The sequence below is a fragment of the Pectinophora gossypiella genome, chromosome Z (assembly GCF_024362695.1).
Source record: "Pectinophora gossypiella chromosome Z, ilPecGoss1.1, whole genome shotgun sequence".
Lineage (NCBI taxonomy): Eukaryota > Metazoa > Arthropoda > Insecta > Lepidoptera > Gelechiidae > Pectinophora > Pectinophora gossypiella.
Genome location: NC_065433.1, coordinates 25,542,766 through 25,556,113, shown reverse-complemented (window position 1 = coordinate 25,556,113; position 13,348 = coordinate 25,542,766). Strand labels below are relative to the sequence as shown.

The 13,348-nt window shown below is 37.3% G+C and overlaps 2 protein-coding genes across 3 annotated transcripts in view; both read left to right on the top strand.

The window, feature by feature from the left end:
* The first annotated feature begins 2,100 nt into the window (after positions 1–2,100).
* Positions 2,101–3,109, top strand: LOC126379763 (uncharacterized). The gene has a single exon (XM_050028580.1). It carries the CDS (start codon positions 2,396–2,398, stop codon positions 3,107–3,109), a length of 714 nt encoding a protein of 237 aa, XP_049884537.1. The 5' UTR covers positions 2,101–2,395.
* A 7,134-nt stretch (positions 3,110–10,243) lies between these two features.
* The window catches only part of LOC126380343 (phosphatidylinositol 4-kinase type 2-beta), a 28,640-nt gene continuing 25,535 nt past the window's right edge, over positions 10,244–13,348 (top strand). The window contains exons 1-2 of one of the 2 annotated variants that reach the window (XM_050029710.1): positions 10,244–10,584; positions 12,335–12,453. In XM_050029710.1, coding sequence (XP_049885667.1) covers positions 10,359–10,584; positions 12,335–12,453 — 345 coding nt within the window. In that variant the 5' untranslated portion in view covers positions 10,244–10,358. Of the gene's footprint in view, positions 10,585–10,980; positions 11,094–12,334; positions 12,454–13,348 lie in introns of those variants that run through there. The other variant, XM_050029712.1, reaches the window with a different exon arrangement.

Genomic DNA, 13,348 nt, shown 5'->3' with positions numbered 1-13,348 from the left:
GAAAGCCGTCGAACTGAACAAAACAAAAAAATACTTAAGATGGAACTACCTAATTATTGGATGAACTACGAGTATACCTACCATTGGTGACACAACAAATTTGGATTAAATTAATTGTCTTAGAGCCTGTACATATTGTCTTCGGGCTCATCCAAAAGTCCGCGTCTCCATAGGCTCGAGATATGCAAACGACATGACGTCATTTTATTAGCGCAAACCACGTAACCGCCTTCTGGAAAAATCACTATCTAAATTGTGATGTCAATTAATTTAAATCCACGTTTAAATTGAGACCATAAATGTCTTAATACTAGTTTATTGCGTGCTTTTCTTAATAAAATTACATCTGAATGTTATTTTTAAAAAGGCGCTTACATGGTTATCGCTATAAGGCGATACGTACACTGCAAATAAAATAAGTAAATATACTTAATTCTATTAAGGTAAAGAAAGACTTTTTAAGTACTTACTCCTCTCAACAAGAACAGACACTACCTAACAACTGAGCTGGTCAGTTAAAACCGTTAATATTGCGGACCACAATATTTGAATTTAGTATTTTAGGACCGCCATCCTTGGTTCATGGCTAAACGAAATAAGTAGCTACTTATCTAATAAATGCTTATTAAATTACAGACACCAATTATATGCCAATGTCAGTGGTTCAATTAGATAAAAAATTAATTAGAATCTAAATTGATTGTTAATGTGGGAATGATAGGCAGAATGAAACGGAACGTTAAGGTGTGTGTGAAAGAGGGATGAGAAAGCGACTCTCGCAAGAAGAGAGGATTGTGCGGATTGCGCGGAATCAAAGCGGAATGGAGGTTGATTGATTTCAAAGACAATACTTGGTCCTTGGTTGATTTAAGTCGTCAAAGTCGAAGATGTAAAATAGATAAAAAAATAAACAAGTTAGTAAGTACAAAAATACAATCGATTTCCATCATGCCCCCTCGTCCCACAATTTTTGAATTGAGGTAGGTTCTTAGTGGATCTTAGTAGAATACCAAGAACCTATGCAGGTAAGATATTGATAGTGTTACCTTTACCTATCGCTATTATGGGGCGAAAGGAGACCTTTGTCCAGTACGTATGACGTGTCCGATTGCCCGTGCAGATATTGCATGATGTTTTATTATTTGTTTTTTTGTAAACTCACCATTTAAGTGCTGGTAACATTTACTTTTAAATAAAAGACTATCACGTACCTATTAAATTTGTTACCTACTTACACCGTGAAATGCATATTTAACAAAGAAACGTGCATGTGCTTTAGGTAAATCTCTGCACACACAGCAGCGACACCATTAGCGTTGCGGGACGAGGAGTGTTTTATTTTTTGACGTAAGTAAGTAATCTTATTGTAGATTTGCCGCAGATAGTATGGTCGGACAAATGGCGACCGCTGAGGATGCCCTTGGGCGCGAATCGTCGTCGTCTGAGAGGATTATATTTGAAAGAATCCATCGATCTTAGTGGGCTGTTAGCGATAAACGAAAACGTCGACCACGTCGGGATCGGGATAGGGATTCTGAAGTGTTTGCTGTCGCGAGCTGATTGCCCACCGCTAGGGCTAGAGTAATCGGGTCGTCAGGATCGTCTTTTGTTTTGAACCGAAGAGGGAAAATGTATAATTTTTTATATTGCGAGCACGCCTGCATACAAAAGCGAATAAGTTGGTATCACATAAAATGCTCCCGGGCCGGGACATCCCTGATGCTCCCTGTGTGCATCAATCTTAAAATATTAACACAACACAATTAAGTATGATGAAGAGTAAGTATTTGTAGTTTTCATCGGTCAGACAGGCATATTGGAACATTGTTAGTTTTCTTACCGTGCCGTGAATTATTATCAACTTATTATGTAAATAAAAAAGCAAAGGGTTGAAAATAGATCGACTAGCGCCAAAGAATAAAACGTGGGAAAACTAGTAACGGTAGTCTAAACTCTATACGTTAGATTTGTATAATACTATGGTTTGTGTCTAATCTAAAACCATTGTTCACTAAGTACATCTCGTACGATTTCTATTCATACTTAGCATGATTATATTTTTACGTACGTAAGTACCTATAGACTATTTTTATTGCAAACACGAGGATAGTAGGTTGATCGTGCTTACTAGCTGTAATACTGGTAGATGTAGTAAAGCATATGTCTCCCTTGAAGATTTGAACCTTGACCGATCCAACCCGTTGCCCCGATTAGTCATATCACGATTACCAATGCACCAGACCGAAACCAGAAACCATCGATACGCGCATCTTCCAGAAAAAAAATCCTTGGCCGCCAAAATACCACAAAGGCTATAAAAGCCTGTTTATCTCCATGTATGTCAGTGTCGCAACCTACTTCGATTGTGTAAGATCGTACAAAAAAATTGTTCACAATGCAAAAGTGGTGGTTAGTGCTGTCATTGACACTAGTTTGTTACTGGGCTGAATCATCACCTGTCGGATTAGGTACACTGGAGTTTGACAATCTCGATACCGACCTCGATAGCTTGTCGTACGAGGTCGAGGAAGAAGATCTGGATGATTTCTCCAAGCTTCTAGACGAGGAAGCAGCGGCTAAAGAGGCTAAAGCCAACGAGCAAAACAAGAGTGTAAAGACGTCTGGTTTCAAAAAGAAGAATACAGCCAATAAGGGATTAAAGAGTAAACATAACATTCAAGATCTGAAGAAGTTTTATAAATCAGCCGGCGTGCATGACCAGGGGGCATACGATGACGACGACGTGTACGCAGCCGTAGAAGGCGTGGCTGCGCAAGCTGTTGGCATCAAGGGTAATGAAGACAGAACCTACAGGAAAGGCACGAAAACTAGAGGCTTCCACCGAGTGCATCATAAAGACGAATATAAGAAAGACAAAGCATTTTACGAAGATGACGAAACAAAAGGCACTATAAAGAAGGTTGGTGCAAAAGGTTTAGGCTACAAGATTGGCGCCGGAGCGGGTTTTAATAAGGGTCATTTCCACCATAACCGCCAAAAGGGCATTTACGGAAAACAAGGATTCTTAGACAAGAAATTATTAGATAAAGAATTTAAAGGATATTCTGATGCTCAAGGATTTGATGGTTCATTTAGTAGTGATAATTGATGATATATACTTAATATAACGAGCAAGTAGGAGACTATAGAAAATCTTTGTAATTTTTCAGATAGACATACTTAATAATAAACTTTATAAATAAATGAATGAAACTTTTCTTTTAATTAGAGACCTTCTTATTCGTTTTAATTGAATTCTGCGACTATCAATCAACAGTTTTTCATTACTTTAATTAACGAATTACTGACAGTGCCATAGATAATCAATTTTGATATCCATACCGTTACCTCCACAAATATTTTTTTGGTTTTCATTTTTAATTTAGTTTTTCACGTACATGGCTGAACATTGGTTTCTATACTGTTAAAACAATGTATATTTAGAGTGCTATTTCAACATGACATTGTCGACACATATTTATGTTATACTAGGTGGGTATTCAAAACGTGTGATCTACGTGTCAGTAGGGTCTCTGTAATATATTATTAGGTTTATCTTTAATTTTGCATTTGTTTTTACAGGATACCTTCTGCTTTACAAACTTTCTACACTAGAAGTACATTTACAACGAGTATTTATTTCTCGTATGGCTGTACCTCTAACACCCATATATGTACAACCCATCCCCTTACAACCCATTCCTCTACAACCCACTTCCCTACAAACCATCTCTCTACAACCCATCCCTCTTATCCGCTTACAATCCATCCCTATGAATCCCTTCTTGCAACGTATAATGCCTCGAAAACCTTGTTGTGACGATGTATCACGAAGTGGTACAGTAATCACGGGGCCTACAGCCAAGATACTTCAAGAAGCTGTGCCGTTGGCGGTGAACAAATACAAACAATTTACCTCTGAAAGTACTAAAAATGGTATAGAAACCACTAAACTGGTAGAAAATAAACTAGGCCAAGATATAAGCTCTGGTGACAATGGAAAAGTAAATAAAGAAGACCCGAACCGTGCGAATGAGTGTTCTAAAATATTATGCTCGGAAGCGGAGACTTCGAAAGGACCGGTCTGCGCCTGTAATCATAAGACTGGCAATACCGTATCTTTTTTGAATGAATGCGACCTAAAAAAACACAATTGCAGGTTTGACACAGGTATGATGTAATTCAATTACTAAAGAGGGACTTTCCAAGCTATGTTCCTCAAAAACAATTTATTTAGATGGCGATGTAAAGATTTTCCTTCGTTTAACCTTCTAATTTCATAGATAGAACAGACATACTTTTACCTTTGTTTTTTGGGTATAAATAATGTCTCTTTTTATTACACCCAGGCACAATTACATCTTCCACCCATTATTTTGATCAAAATAAAGAGAAGTAATATAAGTAGCAACATAATTACAGATTTTATTGGCTAAATAAAAAAGTCGATAAAAAACGTAATTTATAAAAAAGTCTCGTAAAATGAAAGTCAAATTCTATCTACTTACTCTGTATCCACCCACTGCTGGGTATAGGCCTCCTTTCTTTCACGCCACCCTTTCCGGCCCTGTGCAGTCTCATCCACCGCTTTCCAACATACCTACATCATAATCTCTTCCGACTAGTTCCGACCATCGCCATCGGGCTGGTAATAGTGGTACGACTGCATAATATGCATAATTTATTTACTTAATATAATTATGTCGCTTGGTATTTTCAGATTTCGTCGTGATCCTGAACGAGATTTGCCCTTGGGAGTTCGAATCTAGATCGGGAAAGTATACTAATAATAATTATGACGATCCTCGATATCACAATTAAATAAAGTATTTTAAACTGTTTTAATATGAATACACCTACTTACCTAGATTTGAAATAACGGAAATCTATAAGTAGCAACTGATATTATAAAGAGACCGTATGTAACTTTGAATTAGTGCTTAGGACTTACTTATTCGAAAAATTATTTGACGTATTACCTATCTCTATGCGTATTACTTATTGTTAGGACACCGACCATGAATCCCTTCCAAAAACTCCTTTGGTTCGCGCCAAAAACTCCCGCCACCCCAAGCCACGAAAAAAGAAATATAAAGTTGACTTGACTACCGCCATTTCTAAAATAACATAAAAGTATATTATTAATGCAAGTTGTGCTGTTTAAACTTAATCTGAAAGTGCACTAGCAGTCTCCAGAGCACCCTGGGGTCAGAAGACACCAAATTCAACAATCCTGTAAGTACCTTTTCTTTGGTCGGTGTTTTGTATGGGCAAGTCTATTTTTCAGATTCAAAAATATCACTAATATCAATAATCTCAGTTATCCAACGAGTATATCAAAATAGGTATTAACAGACTATTTCATATATAATTTATGTTATTTTATTCAAAATATTCAAGTTATAACATCACATTTCATTGTGCAAGTATTTGTTCAATAGTTCTATTTGTCACAGTGTAATATCATATTTAATATATATATTTTTTAATACTTAGAATCTATTGCTACAGTGTAAATTACTTTTTGTTCGGTTTTACCATAGACATAGAAAAGAGTATGGACTGGAAATACCTACAGAAAAAACGTGCCACTCTGTAACATAAAATGGCGGTCTTTACTAGGGCTGCAAGCTGTTTCAATACTAGGATTACCATACTCGTACCTACTAGATATAGCATTACACTTTAAAAAAAATACGGCATACAAGTATTCATAAGAGAACAGAAAGGGAAAGTAAAAGGTAGGTAGGTGGTGTACTGTATAAAACTGTGTAAAACTTGTATTGTATGTTGTGTGCAATAAAGTATATTTGTATTTGTAAAGGAAGGTTTAGTCAAGATTTATCTAAGTCGTTTCCGTAACAAATCTATAACATTAATTACATTCTTTATTGCGCACACTTCGAATCGACCTGGAGTGTTGGAGTTGGAGTAAATAAGAACAGGAGGTAAAATGAAATATAAATTAGAACGTAAATATGTTCATTAGCAAGTATTTATTTCACACAATACAATACAAAAACTCTTTATTGCACTTGAATCACATTAAAAATACATTAGTATTATAATTAAATTGGTAGTACAACAGGCGGCACACGTTATTAATTATGTACATTATATTTACAATAAATACAAATTTATTAATTTCTAAATAGTGTCAATTTGTTTAGAAACTGTCTTTGTGGCACCCTGTCACATTGCATTATATAATTATTATTCGCCTTCGGAGAAAGAAAATGTTAAGTTAAAGCAAACTTTCTTATTTCTTCGGAATAGTATGCAAATAAAGAATATTGAATACTTGTTTGGCAAAGGTAAACCTTGTAACCCCAAAAAAATGAATTTAATTTACTTACTTAATCTATAATTTTGAATAGCAATTTTATTTTTATTTCTTGTATTGAAAAAGCCTTTCACAGTTTCTCGGAAGGAGAGAATAACGTTACATTTTTACGTACATATATCATGTTTTCATTTGTTTACCTGCCTTTTCAAAGTCTTGCGGACCTGCCAATTCTTCCATCAATACACTTTGCTCTTTATTATTTGATTTTTATTCCGCAGATATATCCTTCGAATTGGCTATCTTTCTAATTTTCTTCGATTTTTTTTCATTAAGTCGTTTGATCTTGAGGCGTGACTTGTTCAGCTTTTCTTTTAAATTTTTCATCTCGTCTTCTTGAACTGACTGAAATAAAGTTTAATAATAATGTTAAAATAGTGTATGTACTAAAATATATCTGATTTAAGTGCATTGTGTACCTGATTGAATTATACACTCTATATTATGTATAGGTATCATGTTAAAAATATAAAAAAGAAAATTATTTGATATACCTTTTCATGTAAATCCAGTCGACACTTTTGGATTTAATGCCTGAAATCAAAGATAATAATCATTTACTTATATAAAACGTGTACAACTCATAATTGTTTCGACATAAAATAACTACAGTCTAAGTATGTACTAAGTTCAATAAGTACATAATAATATGTAGTTGAATGATAGATAGTATAAACGTGTTGTGATAACGTATAGTAGAACAGGGCGCCTCCATATAATTTCCTATCTCTATGGGATGGGGCTTTTTGGCGGGAAACGGGAACGGGATAGTTGCTTTCTTCATTGAATAATCTAAATAATTAAAACGAAGTGGTGTTTTGTGGTTAATGATCGCATTAAGTTAGTCTGAAGACATTCGCGAGTGTTATTATATCGGAGTATTCAATAAACAAAGTGTATCTGCCTATTTTCGCTTCGTGCCAGGAAGCCGCTTCATAACTCGAAAGTTTATGCGGACTTTTGAGTTAATTCGTTTGGGGTTCGGAGTAGGAGTCTACTCCGAGGGTGGGGGCTTAGGTTTCATCATCATCACCTTTCATCATTTCATTAATCATCAAGAAAAAAAATACGTAAGACATGGCTGTATGGGCATAGTTCCCTTTGCCTTACCCTTCGGGGAAAACCAAAACAAAAAAAAATCTCTATGGGATGGATTGTAAAAAAAGTAATACCATTGTACAAATACCGTACACACAAAAAAAATATCTTATCTATCTAGTCAGCAGTGAGATGATGCAGGCTAGGCTGAAATTTAAATATAAATTTAAACATCAACAGCCTCTAACCATCGTCTTCTCAAGCTTTAATTTCTTGGAAATCTGTTAACGTAAAAATAATAACTAGTATTCTTAGCTTGAGGAGCTCGGTGGCGCAGCGGTCAACGCGCTCGGTCTGCGATTGTTGAAGTAAAGCAACTTTCGCAGAGGCCGGTCATAGGATGGGTGACCACAAAAAAAAGTTTTCATCTCGAGCTCCTCCGTGCTTCGGAAGGCACGTTAAGCCGTTGGTCCCGGCTGCATTAGCAGTCGTTAATAACCATCAATCCGCACTGGGCCCGCGTGAGGGTTTAAGGCCCGATCTCCCTATCCATCCATAGGGCAGGCCCGTGCCCCAGCAGTGGGGACGTTAATGGGCTGATGATGATGATTCTTAGCTAGTATTATTGGCGCAACACAAATTTGACTATGACGAATAAGATGTTGAAAAACAAAGAAAAATACGGCTTGTAGTATGGAAATTACTCAAAATATATGAAGGTTTAATGCAAATTCATGGCTCAGTTGCGTTGTAACATCAAAATCTATAGGATCGTTTGTATTGTTCAATGAATACGGGGTACTAACCTATGAAGTGACAAATGGAGTTGATTTCTGTCCTTTCTGGCACCACACTGCACAATACAAGACACGGGCATGTTGAATAACACTTTTTTCAACTTCAACTTCGATTTAGCAAATCATATCCTCGTAATTACCCTACTGAAGAACTACAGACCTATCTCGCTTCTGAGCCATGTCTACAAGTTGTTTTCGAGGGTCATTACGAATCGTCTCGCTTGCAGGTTTGACGACTTCCAGCCTCCCGAACAAGCCGGTTTCCGAAAAGGCTTTAGCACCATAGACCACATCCATACGCTGCGGCAGGTTATACAGAAGACCGAAGAGTATAATCTGCCACTTTGCTTGGCGTTTGTGGACTATGAGAAAGCCTTTGATTCGATCGAGACCTGGGCGGTGTTGCAGTCTCTTCAGAGGTGCCAAGTGGACCATAGGTACATCGAAGTGCTAAGGGACCTCTACCAAAATGCCACTATGTCAGTTCGAGTACAGAACCAGAGCTCTAATCCGATCCAACTGCAGCGAGGAGTGAGACAGGGAGATGTCATCTCTCCGAAACTGTTCACTGCTGCATTGGAGGATATTTTTAAGCTTCTGGACTGGAAAGGATTTGGCATCAACATCAACGGCGAGTACCTGACGCACCTTCGATTTGCCGATGATATAGTCCTAATGGCTGAGACCCTGGAAGACCTGAACACCATGCTCGAGCATCTCAGTAACGCATCCCAACGAGTGGGTCTTAGCATGAACATGGCAAAGACAAAAATTATGTCCAACGACCATGTCGCACCCACTCCAGTTCAGGTTGGGAACGTTACACTCGAAGTTGTAGACCAGTACATTTACCTAGGACAAATAATCCAGTTAGGTAAGTCCAACTTCGAGAAAGAGATCTCTCGTCGGATCCAACTCGGATGGGCAGCGTTCGGGAAGCTGCGGAATATCTTCTCGTCCAAAATACCTCAGTGTCTCAAGACGAAAGTCTTTGACCAGTGCGTGTTGCCAGTGATGACCTACGGCAGTGAGACGTGGCCGCTTACTATGGGTCTCGTGAGGAGGCTCGGTGTCGCTCAGCGGGCAATGGAGAGAGCTATGCTCGGTATTTCCCTGCTCGATCGAATCAGAAATGAGGAGATCCGCAGGAGAACTAAAGTCACCGACATAGCTTGAAGAATTGCAAAGCTGAAGTGGCAGTGGGCAGGACACATAGCGAGGAGAACCGATGGCCGATGGGGCGGAAAGGTTCTGGAGTGGCGACCACGTGTCGGACGACGCTCAGTGGGTAGGCCCGCTACAAGGTGGACCGACGATCTGGTGAAGGTCGCGGGAAGCCGCTGGATGCGGGCAGCGCAGGACCGATCGTCGTGGAGATCCTTGGGGGAGGCCTATGCCAGCAGTGGGCGTCATACGGCTGATGATGATGATCGTCGTAATTTATCTGCAAAACACAAAATACGATCACGTAAACAGCTATTGGACAGCAGAAGTACCACGAAACAGGACATATAAAATGGCGAAAAATGGCACGTACCTACAGTTGTTATGACGTCATCACAAAATGTTGACAAGGTCTTTGAAATGTTGCCATAACTAGAAATAACAAATATGTATTTATCTCTCTTACCAAATGAAATTTTGTACTAGTAGAAAAGAGACAAAACGATTATTGACGACCTGTTTCATAAACTACTCATATTTGTATAAGATGATGTTTATATAGTAGAACAGGGCGCCTCCCAAAGACCTACAAGGTCTTTGGCGCGTTCATATAATTTCCTATCTCTATGACTTAGACCGGTGCAAAAGAAAAAGCAAGAAATAATATACAGAAAGGATTTTGTATGTCAATAAGTGTTTCAGTCTATACCTCAAGTAATTTATTTTACCGTTAGTGTCGAATAAAATCTACATCTCTCAAAAATAGACCAATGCAAATCACAACTTTTAAATTGTTTTTAATAGGCACTACAAGGCTGTATGACAGTTTGCCTTTGATCAGACAAGCGAAGTGAACCAAAGATTTGTTTATGCTTTATATCCATTTTGTCAATCACTTCGTTCTATAATCTATGTGTCACTCTGTGAATGAAGTCAAGTCAAAAGTGTTTGTGTAAATGATTGTGAAACAAAGACTTAAATGAGGCTCTGCAGAGATTTAATTTGTAACATTACTCATGAGTACGGAACAGACTCTATTGAATCTCGATTTCGACAAACCGAATTCAACAATCACGCCGCCCGATGACGGCGTGGTATCGTTATCGAGTAGTGCTGAAGAGATTTGTCTAGTGCCTGAGATCGGTTTCGAAGGCAACGTGGATTCCCTAGGGGTAAACCGGGAGTCGCAGCCGCTGCTGGGCGGCCGCGGCGACTTCGAGGTGTCCTTCAATCACTTCCCAGGTGGGTAACCCTATACTATTGCGACGCGACCGTGACTGCCTCATTTTATCTATCTTACTTATTTTATCATGTAGCTGATTTTCAGCTTGCTAAACATATGGCAGTTTATTTACTTCTTTTCACCTGCCATCTTTCACAGCTACTTTTTGTGGTTTCTTCTCCGCATTACTAAGGCTTCCACCCATCATCATAATGTACGAAGCTACGCAAGTAAATTGACAATATACAAATGAACTTAGATAACCTTGGGGCAGTTTATATTCCACCCTTGGCACAATTGATTTGGATGTAGCCTTGTTTATCTATGAAATTATGCACATACTTACTATTTTGAATGGAACACCAACTTCATAGTGATGTTGATTCATTAGAAAAACAATTAACTGAGCAAGTAGTGTGAATGTAGCAACAGACACAGTTTCAGTCAGGTGTGACTGCTGTGCTGTGTTCAGGTTTTCAGCGTATATAACTTGACTCGTAAATAATTATGGTGGAACCATTTCACTGTGGTAAGTGTGCCTAAGAGTACATAACAGGCCATTGTACACATTGTATTAAAAATTGTATGTTTATAATCAAATAACAAAATAAACAAAGTATCCATATGGTTTATAAAGCACATTTCACTTAGCTATATTCTTTTTGTATACCTAGCTGTTTTATTTTGAAGAAGATTGGAGTATTACCTGAATTTGTTAACAATTTTATTAATATACTAATACATTTGTATTGTATGTTTTACATGGAATTTAAAATGGATAATAAAAATATGCTTTACATATATTTTTCTTAGTTGGGCACATGAGACTTGTTCAATAATTACCGTTTCCAACAATAAAAGTAAATTGAAGGTGTGATATAAATTATATCTTTTAAAATATTTGTTAATTAGTTAATTAACTTTTATAGAATTTCATGTTGTTTTCTACTACTCACCTATGGTTAATAGCATTAATATGTGCGCTGATTAAAAAGATATGTATGTAAATGTACATATTCAGTGTTTGAAAAAGAAATATAGGGCATATTATTGATAAGAAGAAACTAAAAAAACTAGTTCCTATGTAAATGAACTAGTGTTAATTTACAATGAGAGTGTAACTGGTTTGCGTTCTATAAGTTCTGTAACTGGACTACCTAGTGTAAATTAGCTAATCATGTACTGGTTGAGATGTTGCACAATAAATGGCAAACCAGGCTAAGTACAATGGTAACAAAAAAAAATATACCTTGAAAAAAGTCAAATGGCATATTAGTAATTAATATTACAATTAAGATTATTTTTAATGTGAACATTGAAGAACATTGGAATGTCTTTAAACAGTCTGCATATCTTAAACTATAATATTAGAGTTTAATAGGCTAGATTGAAAAGGTATTTTCTAGATGAGTGTGTCCCACTTTACTTAGGTCACATTGCTACTTACTATCAGCTGACTTTGTGGTTTATTGCATAAGCACTTGAATAAATAGAAAATACAAGCAGAACCTCTATAGTTTTTAATAAGAGATGTCTCAATTAAGGTGAAGGTTGAATGTCTACAAGTTATACAACTGGTAGACATTGGCAGTATAAGAACTAGGTTAATTAAAATAAAGCATAAAATATTCTTCACATTAATAAGGTAAAGAAATAAAGGTGCAATCAATTTCAGTGGCTAAATTTCCTGAACATAAGTTTTGTTCCATCCGACATAGTGTTACTCAATTTATACAAGTTTAGCTGTAACTTTAAGCATTTTGTTGGCAGATGATCCTCAGTTCAGCGAGTTAGTATGGCAAGCGGAGGTGGCCATAGACAATGGCATCTACCCAGAGAGAATATACCAGGGCTCAAGCGGCTCCTACTTCGTCAAGAACCCTGGAGGGGTGAGTGAACAATACTAACATAAGTTGTACATATAACATTGTCCGCGTGGATTCGATTATCGTGCGCAACACGTATTTTTTAAGGGTGTTGGGACCTTCGCTGTATAATTTTCGGCAACAATAGATGGCGTAAGTGAAATGGTGTGGCCATTCGGTGAACGAAATATTTTTATTTTTCATAGATAAACTAAGCTAAATGACCTCTCTACACCTTTTTGCCACTACCTGAAGGTCTAGAGAAACTACAAACAATAAACCCTTATATATTATAAACCCTTCCTTCAAGTTTTATTCAGGTTTACTCTGGGTCTGAAGCTACTAACAACTTCCTCTTAAAATGTTCCTTTTATTACTTACTAGCTGGTACCCGCGACTTCGTCTGCGTACTTTTAATTTGAATATTAAGGATTATATAAAAGGAACGGTATAGCATGTGATTAAAAGAGAGTAAGTAGGTATATTTAAAAAAAATAAAAAATATCTGTTTACAGTCGTTATAAAGTACCTATGTATTCCATTGAGTGGCAGAAATTACCTAGGAATATTTATCGGTCCCTTATGTCCAAGACACTTACAGGGGTCAGCGTCACGTTGTGTACAAAAATATTTTAAAATGACCTAATTTAAAACTTTTTTGTACACAACGTTTGCTATTTTGTTATTATTTGTTAAAATGTAGAAATTGTTTGGACTCGACACTCGCGAGCAGGCCACGTATACACCACGTGCGCTCCCCCACCACAAGACAGCGCCGTTGACTGCCGCCACACTTCGGCGAATGTGCGCGACGACGAACGACGACCGACGGCAGTGGCGGCGATGCAGAGTATTCGTTAAAAGGAACTTTATCTACAAAAGCCAAATTTTTTTAACTTGATACACCCAAAACTACTAA

Bases quoted from the DNA above. Each gene is read 5' to 3' on its own strand.
- LOC126379763 (XM_050028580.1), top strand. From the start codon at position 2,396: ATGCAAAAGTGGTGGTTAGTGCTGTCATTGACACTAGTTTGTTACTGG.